The sequence below is a fragment of the Anopheles bellator genome, chromosome 1 (assembly GCF_943735745.2).
Source record: "Anopheles bellator chromosome 1, idAnoBellAS_SP24_06.2, whole genome shotgun sequence".
Classification (NCBI taxonomy): domain Eukaryota; kingdom Metazoa; phylum Arthropoda; class Insecta; order Diptera; family Culicidae; genus Anopheles; species Anopheles bellator.
The window spans coordinates 45764804-45776610 of NC_071285.1; the positions used below are offsets into that span (position 1 = coordinate 45764804).

General features: G+C 49.4%; 6 protein-coding genes across 7 annotated transcripts in view; 4 read left to right on the top strand and 2 right to left on the bottom strand.

Annotated features, from left to right (window-relative positions):
• LOC131205868 (elongation factor 1-alpha) overlaps positions 1-476 on the top strand; it is a 3174-nt gene extending 2698 nt beyond the window's left edge. For both annotated transcript variants that reach the window (XM_058198155.1, XM_058198156.1), the window contains exon 2: positions 1-476. This exon is cut by the window's left edge and continues 1568 nt beyond it. The gene's annotated coding sequence lies outside the window, so the exon portion shown is untranslated.
• Positions 477-2212: 1736 nt separating this feature from the next.
• Positions 2213-3159, top strand: LOC131206630 (C-type lectin 37Db-like). The gene is made up of 2 exons (XM_058199252.1): positions 2213-2421; positions 2486-3159. The coding sequence occupies exons 1-2, from the start codon at positions 2287-2289 to the stop codon at positions 2867-2869; spliced, it is 519 nt and encodes a 172-aa protein (XP_058055235.1). The 5' UTR covers positions 2213-2286; the 3' UTR covers positions 2870-3159.
• Positions 3160-3163: 4 nt separating this feature from the next.
• Positions 3164-3862, top strand: LOC131206629 (C-type lectin 37Db-like). The gene is made up of 2 exons (XM_058199251.1): positions 3164-3322; positions 3387-3862. The coding sequence occupies exons 1-2, from the start codon at positions 3176-3178 to the stop codon at positions 3768-3770; spliced, it is 531 nt and encodes a 176-aa protein (XP_058055234.1). The 5' UTR covers positions 3164-3175; the 3' UTR covers positions 3771-3862.
• A 222-nt stretch (positions 3863-4084) lies between these two features.
• Positions 4085-4923, top strand: LOC131206260 (C-type lectin 37Db-like). Its single transcript, XM_058198745.1, has 2 exons — positions 4085-4321; positions 4385-4923. The coding sequence occupies exons 1-2, from the start codon at positions 4187-4189 to the stop codon at positions 4760-4762; spliced, it is 513 nt and encodes a 170-aa protein (XP_058054728.1). The 5' UTR covers positions 4085-4186; the 3' UTR covers positions 4763-4923.
• Positions 4771-6873, bottom strand: LOC131206259 (pyruvate dehydrogenase [acetyl-transferring]-phosphatase 1, mitochondrial). Its single transcript, XM_058198743.1, has 3 exons — positions 6523-6873; positions 6144-6452; positions 4771-6069 (listed from the first exon to the last, which is right to left on the bottom strand). The coding sequence occupies exons 1-3, from the start codon at positions 6649-6651 to the stop codon at positions 5101-5103; spliced, it is 1407 nt and encodes a 468-aa protein (XP_058054726.1). The 5' UTR covers positions 6652-6873; the 3' UTR covers positions 4771-5100.
• A 294-nt stretch (positions 6874-7167) lies between these two features.
• On the bottom strand, positions 7168-11271 carry LOC131209595 (microcephalin). Its single transcript, XM_058202699.1, has 4 exons — positions 10544-11271; positions 10285-10477; positions 8095-10218; positions 7168-7695 (listed from the first exon to the last, which is right to left on the bottom strand). The coding sequence occupies exons 1-4, from the start codon at positions 11221-11223 to the stop codon at positions 7168-7170; spliced, it is 3525 nt and encodes a 1174-aa protein (XP_058058682.1). The 5' UTR covers positions 11224-11271.
• Between the last annotated feature and the right edge of the window lie 536 nt (positions 11272-11807).

Genomic DNA, 11807 nt, shown 5'->3' on the forward strand with positions numbered 1-11807 from the left:
CTCCTCACTCAGTACCGTACCAGCAGCAGTAGCAGCATCAGCAGTAGCAACAGAATATGTGGAGAATAGTGAAAAGCAATCGACGAGCGGTGGCGAACTTGACGATCAGCATCACCATCACCAGCGAGCGCACCATCCCAACCAATTGTCCTCCACTGCCACCCCCAACAACACCGCCTACGGCAGATGGCTAATTGACATCGAAACCTATCATCCCTTCCATCGGAAGACTTTCAGACGAAAAAGAAACGGGCTCTTTAATTCATTCCTTTCTTTATTACACTATAATTAATACCGTAACTATTAATTATTAATATTTAAAGAGAAACGAAAACACAGAGCGAGAACAAGCGATATTTTGTAATAGCACGGAGAATACTATTTTCAGACAAAAGAAACCCACAACACAGATATTTCTGAAGAGGATGATGATGAGAAAATAATAAGGAGAAGTCGTATCCTTGAAAAAACCTAATCTGCACATTTATTGAAAGGAAAAATTGAGAAAAAGGGAATTGTGGGAAAATTGGAAGAAGTGCCTGGGCACTCAGTTTCGATACCTGCCATAAACTCGACTTGAATACGATCGTTCTTGATTCGCAAACGGATGCCTTTCCCATCAATCGAAATGATCAGTGAATGAAAGAATGATATGCCACGTTGCTCCCCTTTGAAAATGACGCGATGGCTAGTTAATCCTAATCGGCAACCGGTGGCGTGGCGCCACGCATGGCGATTCAACAGGTGTCGTATAAGGTGTGCCCCCGACCACCGAATTCGTTATTTCTGTCCTGACAACACTTCAAACAACGTCAACAGGTAGCGGACGCATTGGTGCGATTTTGCGATTATTTTTGGCACGTTCAGGCTCATGGTTTCAAATGAGAATAAAATGGGCGTTAAGGGAATTCAGAGGGCAATCAAGGATCCCAGCCTCTTCCCAGTCACTGAACCGAATTCGAGAGCAATTAAGAAGCACCACATTCTTCTGCAAACAGAAACCGCGCACATTCTAATCTTGGAGCGTGGGGCGGTAAAAAGAACACCAAGAAAACGTCGCGTTCCGCTCCATGATCGCGCCACGGCCACAATTGGGCAACTTTGCAATTATTCGCCATGGAAAAATACGTGGCGCTTTCGATCTGGCGATTTTGCTTTATGCCCCGGCGGACTTTGACGTGGCTCTCGACGTTGGCTACGGAAGACGCGGATGCAACTCACATGGCCCTCTGTTCGTCGCTTAGAAAGTCGATCAACTTTTGGGAACGTCGGTACATGGGTGAACTTTCGAAGTAGATTTCGGTTGCATTTTTGTGTTGCTTTATTGCCGTGTGGATCACAAAACAAGAAGTAAAATAACCGGAAAATAGAAGCAGCGTGGTGCCTTTCTCTTTTCCGCAGACCGCGCTGCGGCCATCAGTTAATGTGTGGTTAGTGCTTTCACTCGCTGGAACGGGCCCCTTAGCAACAGAGCTCCGTGCGCGGTGCAGCGGTCAACTGATTGACTGGGAGCGTAATTGCAATTGGGCCAAATTGCATGCGGAAGAACTTTTGCCAAACGGACAGTTCGTCTTCGCATCACACCCCCCGGAACCGGCATTATGCGTGCTTGCAGTCGTTGCACATTTCGTTGGTGCAAATTTTGCATAACGGTTGCGGCTTGCAATGTGCGATTCTATGCCAGCATGCGCGGTCATGCCGCCGCGTAGGAACCTGGAGGAGACGCGGAAAGGTCATTGAATAGCCGTGCTCTACCAACACATAGCGGTGACCATACGTGTGGATTGCAACGCCGGCTGGTCAGCGATGCACGCGTATGCGTCCGTTCGCCCCAAGTTCGTGGACTTTACGCGGGCACACATACTCGCTTAATATCGCGAATTGTGCCGGCTTTTCGTATAAAAAATCCATTGCTGCAAACAATCGGACCGGCAGCGATCGATGGATGTTTTTTAAAGATTTACATGATACAGAAAAGGATATCAGCCAGCAGAGGGATCCACATCCACGAAAAGGAAAAGAAATTAATGTTATGCACAAGCTTCGGACAATTCGGTTGTATTGGGAACTCGCTGATGTTGTTATAAATAGAACAACTCCACTGTTCGCAGGAGTTTTGTTTCCCGGGAGATTGATCGTTTAATAATAGAACGTACCGAATCCTGGATCGCGGTACTATGGAGAAAGCCGGCAATCATCGAGCGCATGCCAATTTAATCAAAACGAGGCAGTAACGCACCGAGTGTTGGTAACGATCGCAGCGTAATCATCTTATCGGTGGACCAAATGGAAACTCGGCGTTTGGCAAACATAGTTGCACTTTTCGCTGTCTGCGCCTTCCTTGGCACCTTAAAAGCATCGAACGAACAAACGTTTGGTCTGTATCGTCAGAAGTCGTACTATTTTGGCGATGCATTTGCGGTAAGCGGAGAAAGCTGTTTTTGGAAATCGAATTTATAGAGCAACACTTTACCAAATCGCGCAGCTAAACTGGTTCAAAGCGTGGGACTTTTGCCGCTCCCGCGGGATGTTTCTACTGTCCATCCGCAACCAACCGGAACTGGATGCTGTGGTGGAATACCTGGAGAAGGGTGGTGTCTCGAAGGTGACCGACCATCTACAATTTTGGACCTCGGCGAATGACCTTGGCCAGGAAGGACAGTTCTTCTGGGCATCGACGGGCGAGCGGATGCGGTACGATCGGTGGACGGAGAATGAGCCAAACAATGGGCGGCAGGGCGAATGTAGATTCGAAAATTGTGTTGTTATACAGCGAAATCTCAACGTAGATCTTAAAATTAACTACACATTTGACGATCGGACGTGCGATACGCCTTTTATGTTCATGTGTGAAACTCTCTACGATTAGCGGGTACGCTCGTGTTCGGAACAGGAAGCAAAAGGGAATCGATTGATTGAATAGTTTTTGTGTTAGGATCACCATGTTTCGAATACTGGTGGATGATGTGAATGTATTTTTCGCTCATCGCATAGCATTCGGAAGATGTGAACCGGAAGCCTTGAAAGCCCATGAACGCATACCATGCGTGGTTGGTATGCGTGAACATGAACAGGTTCCTTCTGCTCGATCTTCGCGGTCTACCGATCTAGGTCGATTGACGCTAAACAATAAACATTGGGCTTTAATCAGTATTGTTGGAGCCGCGATTGAGAAATGACGAATCCAACGAACCTTACGGCATTTGTTTTGTTTTGTGGTTTTGTCTTGGTCCTGCAAATCTACCCGTCCGCTCCAGCGGATGATGACGAAACGTTTGCGTTGTACCGGGAGAAGAGTTACTATTTCGGCAGTACTTTCAAGGTGAGAACACCAGAGTGTAAAGGTAGTCGCCCTTTTTCTTGACCATTCCCATTTTAATCCCCAGCTGAATTGGTTTAAAGCGGTCGAGTTTTGTCGGAGCCGCGGCATGTTTCTACTGTCGGTGCGAAATGCGGCCGAGCGGGAAGCCGTCATAGAGTACCTGAAGGGTACGGGTTTCACGCAAAAACACAAAGGACTCATGGCGTGGATCTCGGCGAACGATCTGGGCGAGGAAGGTGAATTCCGCTGGGCTTCGACCGGTGAATCGGTCGCGTACGAGAACTGGAGCGAAACCGAGCCGAACAATTTCGAGATCGATGACTGCACCACGGAAAATTGCGCCATTCTGGAGTACTGGGCCGATGGAGGCTCAAACTTCAATTACACCTTCAACGATCGCGCCTGTCGGCGGGAGTATTATTTCATTTGCGAATCGCTGGCGAATTAGTACGTACTAACATGCGTATGCGTGTATTATGCGGGTTAACAAAGGCAGCTCGAAAAATACAATGTTTTGTGTTTGCATTGCGACGCAGTGCTAAACCCACTATCTATATGTTTCTGTGACGCCACCGACCGGACCTTGAAGGGGGTCAAAAGATGGGAAGCCCGAAACAACAAACTGGTTTTCTTCGTAGCATTGGTGCGCAAGGCGCTGTAAGGAAACTACGATGTCCACAAGGCGCTTCCATGAAAACCCACCAAGACGACTACGCGAACGTGATTCTTTAGTGATCAGCAGATCCATCCGCTGGTGGTAGTTTTACTTTTGGTTTGTCCCATAACAGTGCGGGGCTGGAAGATGAGCTAGTCGCAGCCCGTCGGTTGATCCGATCGTATCTCGAACGGTTTGTGATTATCAAAATGGAAACAAAACGATTGGCACACGTTGTTGCCATTCTGATTGCGTTTCTGGTTGTAAGCTTGATACAATCGCAGAGCGACACTACTTTCGGTGTGTTCCGCGAGAAGTCGTACTACTTTGGGAATTCTTTTAAGGTGAGTGGTGCGTCAGCATTTTCACGGACACTTGTGACAAGAATTGAATTCCCTTACTTGCAGCTCAATTGGTTCAAAGCGGTAGAATACTGCCGGTCACGTGGGATGTTCCTTGTGTCCGTGCAAAACGATGAGCAGCTGCAGGGCGTTGTGGAATACATTGAAAAGAGTGGCTTCACGAAAACGCACGGTATTTTGCACATGTGGACCTCCGCGAACGATCTTGGTGAGGAGGGACAATTTTTCTGGGCATCGACCGGCGATCGGATGCGATACGATCGGTGGACCAAAAACGAACCGAATAACCAGATGCACGACAATTGTACCTTCGAGAACTGTGTGGTGCTGGAGTTTTTCCAACCGTGGTCCATCAATTACACTTTCGACGATAGGGCGTGTAATGCGAACAATTTTTTTATGTGTGAAACGCTAGCAGATTAGCCAGGACGGCAGATAAACGAATCTGCGAACATGGTATTCGTTTAATTTATTATGTTCACGTATTCATTGACTGGTTATGGAAGGTATAACGACCATCCGAAACGTTTGTGAGTAGCACCTCGCTGTGCCGGTTCGTTGTAGCGGACAGTTGTACGAATTACGCTTTTCTTCCCAAGTCGCGTCAATCTTATCCTAGTATATACACTAATCGATTCGAAGACAGCAACCGGTGCACCATTATTCGCATGCACGATCGGATTACGATCGGATGTTTGCTGAGAAATGCCATACTTTGAAAGTATTCACCAATGTACCAAAACTAACAGTTTCACTGCAGTCTACGTGGGACAATTTCGAAGGTATTCCGAATCGAAATACACGACGATGATGGTAATATCATCGCGAAACAGTCGCACGATGTCCTGCGGAAGCGATAGCATGTGGGACAGCTTCGAGTGTTCGACCCCGTACTCGGTTCCACCGAGCGCATTCCGAATCAGATGGGTTGCCGCGTTCCGATCCAGCGGTTTCTTCTGCAACCCCTCCTTTCGGGTGCTCAGCATTTGACTGATTTCGCCGAGCGTGATGTCGTGTTTTGGTAGCGTTAGGGGCTGAAGGAAAGCTTTTCCATACATATGTTCTCCAACGAGGTGGACTGTTTGCATAGCGCTCATCGTGTCCCAGAGCCCGTCGCTAGCGATGACGAGGAACTTGTCGCGGGGCGTCAGTATGTGGTGAGTGATCTCGGGGCACGCGCTTAGGTAGGGCGGTGTGAGGTAGTACGGTGCGATCACTTGATCGCCAAACTGGGGAACCACCAGCTGCTCCAGCTGTTCGCGCGACCACTTGTACCGAAAGTCACCCATCGCACGTAGTGGCGCTAATTGACCGAGAAGGCGCTCGCCCCGTATGACCGTGTCCCGCTCGGTGGCCGGATGCTCGCTAAGCAGCCGTCGCACCTCTCCCACGTTATCCGAGTTATGCTCGTTCGTTAGCTTCTTCGCCACCCACTGGCCGGTGTCCGTCACCGTGCCCAGCACGGCGGAACAATCGCCAACCGATGCCACGTGCAGGTGCGGACCGTCGACGTGGGCAACTAGGGCAACGGCCCCACTCATCGCTACGGACATGGTTCGTAGGCTGGGCATTTCGATTGCTTCACGTGACAGGTCCTGATCGAGCCGGATGAACGCATTCTCCAGCGTCTGGTGCATCTGAAAGCCGGCCAGTGTCGTGTTGGTAAGCTCGTTGGCGAACTGAGTGAAGCTTTTCTCGTACAGTTCTTTGATTTCGCTAACAAACTCAAGCTGAAATCGACAAAACACAATCACTCTGTTGGTCTGTTATGCAAAGGTTCCGCCGCCGCTCGGTGGCCCAGTACCTTATCGTTGTGGCAGGTTAGGAAAGAAAAACTCTGCGCTCCGTTGAGCAGATGTTGGCGCAGATCGTCGGGTGGGACCAAGGATGCAGCGATGTATCGCATCAGTCGTTTGCTGACCACCTGCGAGCAGGCTGGCCCGCCGTGGCCATCGAATATGCCCATCAGCAGTCCGGCCGTGTGAACACAGCTTCCCTCGCTACGTGAGTCTTCGATCGGCGAGTTTGAAGCTAGCTGGTTGGAATCATAGCTCTTCACGGAACCGCCGAAGAACTCTTGCGTATGCTCGTTGGCGCGTAATATGCAATTGACCTACAAAGAATCGCAAAACATGAGATGTTGTCCCATTGGCATCATCATCAACGTTCGGATGGGTATTTACGTCGTACGGTGAAAGTTTCGGAGGTCCCGACGGGCGTTGAAGGGCGTATTCATGGTGGATGCTGCGGTACAGTGACGCAGTGAGCAAATTATTTCGGAAGGCTAGTAATTTGAGGGATAAGTTTGACATTTTTTCGACACTTTACGGCAGTGCTCCGGCTGATCGACGGGTTGCTGAGATTGGGAAGTACGCGAGTAGGAGTGTTGACACAGCAGTCGCAACCTATGGCTTACTTTAAGCACCGCACACTAACGGCGGACATGGCACTCTACAGATGAACTCTTCTTGTTCAAAAAAACATCGAACAACACTAAAAAATAAGCAAACGTTGTTTAGCCATTGGTTGCGGGTTCAGATTATTCAATAGCAAGTCTATTTTGGTTAGCACATTCGCTGACGGCGTGCGAAATCCGCTGTCAAATATGGCAGCGAAGAAGGCCTTTCGCACAAGCAAAAGCCTTTTCTGAGGTGTACCACCAAGGGGTTTGAAATTAAAAATCTCAGTGCGGAGCAGAATGAATTCACAACATTTTCGCGTTTATTCCGTTGTCGCTTAATTTAATCAGTCAGTCAACGATAACACTAACGAAGTAATGAGTAAGAGTTTGTGTTTTGTAAAAAAACATCCTGGGCAATACAACGTTATCACTGATGGACACGATATTTTGTCGATAGTTTCTTTACCTTATTAACGGTAATACTATCAAGAATCCAGAGGGGATCGATGCAAATCTGTTGCTCGTTTGTCCGATAGTCCCGGTCTGGTGCCTGCGGTACGATGAGATACTTTGCTTTGGTACGACTTTCGGCAACTTTTGCACGGCATAGCAACAGTATTTCGCGCAACTGTTCTGCTGGTACGGCGCAACGGCGCGAGATCCAGAACGGACCGTAATCGGCGAACAGGGCATTTCGATAGTTGCTACCGAATGCTTGCCGCTCGCTACGATTGATCTGTACGGCTGTCGAGAAATCGCGCACTTCAAACTGTTCTTCCGGTAGCCAGCGTTCTTGGCGAACGGATTCCACGATCCACTCGTACCGGACGATCCACAGTCCACGGATTAGCGCACGCAGCAGGTTTACAGTGCGTCGTGGTTCCAGCGTCACCAAGTGCGTTGTGTTGTCGGTTACATCCGGCTCCGCAATAAACCCACCGAGAGTGCGCAGCGCCTACGGATAGGAATGTTGGTTTTCGATTATTGGTTTCACATTCGCAATTTCGACCATTGTTGCAGGTGCAGAAACGGCAATTTAAAGAGAACTGAAACTCGCGTTTCTGCAATGGCAAGTGTCTTTATTGGTCTATCGATACACAGTGATTAAAATCAAACAAATGCGAACACTTTGCAAATAAACTACATAATAGAATTGAAAACTTTACCCTCAGCAAATGCGTAGAAAATTAAACTACTCCTGCTCATTCGAATTTGTCTATAGGTTAGGTGGTGCCAAAGAAAAGCTACCATTTCGGGATAGGAATCGAAGTGTTCCAAGAATTGTTTCTGTCATTACCAACTAACTGCGCACCTTCTATCGAGAAACGTCGAACAAAAGCTACTGAAATCGTACCTCCTTCACGAATGCGCTCTGCTCGGTGTGGAGGTTAGTTGTGGCCAGGTAATTGCGCGATGCCGTTGGATATTGCGATCCTACCGTCGGTAGTCCTCTGCTAGCGACATGCGGTTGTTTGCGGCGAGCCTCCGCTTGACTTTCGGCAGCCGGAACCGGCGACACAAAAAACATTGTAGTTCGTCGTTTCTTTGCACTTTGTGTGGCCAAATTGGGAGCCATCGCTGCCGGAGCAAGTGAACGTCTTTTCGGTGTCGGTTTAGGGGTCACAGTTGTGCCATTCGGTTTGTTGACAAGCGCATCCTCCGATAGTGTTTGAACGTTGAAAAGTTTCCGTTTGCGTGGCACGTCACTGGCGACGCTTTCGCCCGTCAATTCACTGCTTTCCATTATTCCACTCACGGTGCTGTTAGGAACGGTCGAATCGTTGGATTTGGTTGACTTTTCGACCGATTTCGCCGTTTTTTTAAAGTACTCGTTGAGAGAGGTCTGTTGGGTTGCCGGTGGCGGAGTTTTGAGATCCGGTTGAGCCGGAGTTATCTCGATACTGGAGCCGGAGGAAGACTTCTCTTTGGGAGTCATTGTCCGCTGACGTGATTCTTTCGCGGCAGCCGCACGGCGGTTAATCTCCGACAGTCGCTGATCCACAATGTCCATCGTTATGTCGAACACTGTTTGGCGTCGGCGCTCAGGGGCCCGAGCAGAGTCAAATCTAAGCGATGATTGGTACTCCTGCAACAAAGTCTTTGGGGGCTCGTGAGTGACCTTGGGGCTTGAGGTAGGTGCGCCTCTGCCGTGCTGTGTCAAATTGCGTGATGCCGATAGAGACAACGATTTCGTTGCGCTTGCGGTCAATTGCAGTGGCTCCGAAAAAGTGTTACTGCGTGTTGTTGAGAGAGTGGTGCGTCTCCGGGAACCATTGCAGGGCGAAGCCAAAGCCATCTCTATCGACTGTTGGGTGCTGTGAAGCCCTGCCGGTGGTTCGAAAATTGTTTGCCGGCCGACACTAATATGGGCCATGGCCGAAGCATCCGTCTTTTCAACAATCGACATTCCCGTTCCGTCGTTTCCAGACGTTGTCGAGACACTCATTGTCGTTCCATTGCTAGGACCCTTGGCTAGTTCGTTCGATGATGGCCCGTTTGGAGCTTGAGAGAAGTCCATATCTTTTGGGGAATAAATGGACCCATATTGCACACCGGTGCAAGATTTTAAAGCGCTCAAAGCATGACCCGCGGTCGTCGACGGTGGAGTATTTTCATCATTCACGAAAGCGATTGTTTTGCGCCGGGTCCGTTTGCTTAATACGGTCACCACCGGGGGAGGACTGTTGTCTTTGCTGGCCGAAAGATTGTCGTCGACGACCGTTTTACGACGTTTGTCTAGTTTGCTCGTTGTCATATCTAGCTTATTTTTTGGAGGTTGTTCACCCTGTTGGGTTACGTTTATTTCCGCCGTAACCACGATTGTGTTACGACGGGAACGCCCGGTTCGCTCGGGGTTGAAAACTGACGGAGATAGTGAATCGCTGTCCTCGCTGACGCTGGCTACGATCGTTTTGCGACGATTAGATACGTTGCTCTTTGCTACAGGAGTTTGCTGTTTCGAGGCGGTTGGCTCTTCCGCGACTTTCGTCATTTGAGGTTTGAGTAGAATCGTTTTGCGGCGTGTTCGGGGAGTGGCCGTTTCTGATTTGTCCTTTTTCATAGCAGAGAAAAGAGCTCGTCGCGAAATGGGCAATGGCTCGCACGTGGTTCCGTTCACTCCGGTGGGAGTACCGTCCGTGGCGTTTTCGTCATCGGCGGTAGCTGTGCCAATGGCAGCAGCAGGACTAGAAATGCTCGCCCCATCCATAGCAGTAGGCGTTGAACGAAAACGCTCCAGCAATCGCATGGGCCCAGCTCGCAACATTTCATCGTATTCGTCGACCGGCTCGGAGTTGGTGCCAGCGACCTGATTGTCGAAATCGTTCAATATCTGCTCCAAACGATCGTTTTTCCCGAGTCGGTGCAGAGTAGGAAGCTTTGTCGGAGGAGATAAGACTGCGCTGCCTTTTGCGGCCACAACGGGACGCTTCTTATTGCCAGCCTTTTCTTGGGCTCCGGGTTGCATCGATTTCTGGCGCTGTTGAAGGAATGAAATGAGGATGAGATCGCTTTCTTTTCCAGTGTTTTTGCCACCTGAACCTACCCTGATTCTCTTGAACAGTTCCGGATTTTCGTAGCGCTCCAGGTTCGATATCTTAAATTCGCTCGGGTTCATCAGGCATGTATGGCGCTTGCAGGCTTCAATCCAAAGTATCGACACCACTGGAATGTTCATTTTCTTCGCTTTCTGGAACGTCGACAGCAGACCGTCCTTGAATATCACGTGAGTTGTATCCCTATTGATGCGAACGCACGGTGGGGGTTAGTAGTTCGCACTTTTCAGTTCCCATCGACGCACTTACTTCAGTAGACGCTCATTAACCCGTGCTCCCAGCGAGGCGATGTGTTGTTTGATGCCGTTGGATCGGTTGTCTGATCCGGAGCGAACCTCAACGTACACAACCACATCCCGCAGTACGTCCTTGATGTTTCGCGTCACCGGGCCATCCCTTTCCTCGGACGTGATGATATCCTGCTGTTCGTGTGGCACATCGAAGTTAAAGTAGCCGACGCGCTTGGACGGAGACTTTAAGGCACGCAACGCTCGTAGCCGCGAGGTAGCCGAAGGACTGTTCAAGTCCCGGAACAATCTCATCATGTGAGGATTAGCGGCCAGTCCCTCTGGCCGAGACGTGCCGGGCTGCGGCTCACTATCAACATTAAGTAGCTCCAGAACTGGCGTCGCACTTCCGGAGAGGCAACTGTCGAACGAGTCATCTGCCGAGCGTTGCGGCGTAGTCGTCGAAACGGCGTCATCGTCAGGCGAACGGTCATGAAGCGGACTCTCACTCGGTGTAGACAAGATGCGCATTAGGAGGTTTTCGTGCAAACTCATCCGCTGGCCACCGGGTGTAACATGGTCCCCAGCGTAATGTTTCTCCGATGACGCTGTGGAAAACGGTGAACATGTCGGGTCTTTGGACGCCAAGCCGACGGAGAGCCGCTTCAGCCGCGGTGTTGTCGTTTTCACCTGCCCAATCATCTCTCCACTGTTTGCGGGCACACTTTCAACGATTATCACGTTTAACACATTGGCCTACAATTATTTCTATTGGCCAAGCGACATCAATTTTGTTGATGCATTGTTAAGATCGTCTGAGGAAAAGCGCACTACGGGGACGCGGTGTTTTGCTGTTCGTCATTCACAAATCCTGGTGGATGGCCAACTCGCCAAAGGCGTCCCAAGGACGGGAACGGGTGCGCGATAGTGAGTGAAAGAGAGCGTTGGCCAACGGTCGAATCTGTCAAATCGATACCGTAACGCAGCTGTAACGGGTGTAACATCGCGCATGAGCGAAATATTTCAAACCAATGGAAAAATTTCGAGCAATTTTCATTTAAAACAATTTTTGTATGATAAAAATTGATACACTAAATAAAATATTAACAAACTATTTTAGTTTCATCATATTTTTAGAACTTCGCGGTACCTTCAAAGACAATTTCGCAAAAGAATCGTTCGTATTCTTCACATTCTGTGGGGCCCGAAAACTATGTTGCTTGCGCCAAGTTAGCGTGTTGCCCGCTCCGAATTAGAGCACCCGTGCAACCAGACGGTCTGAAGCG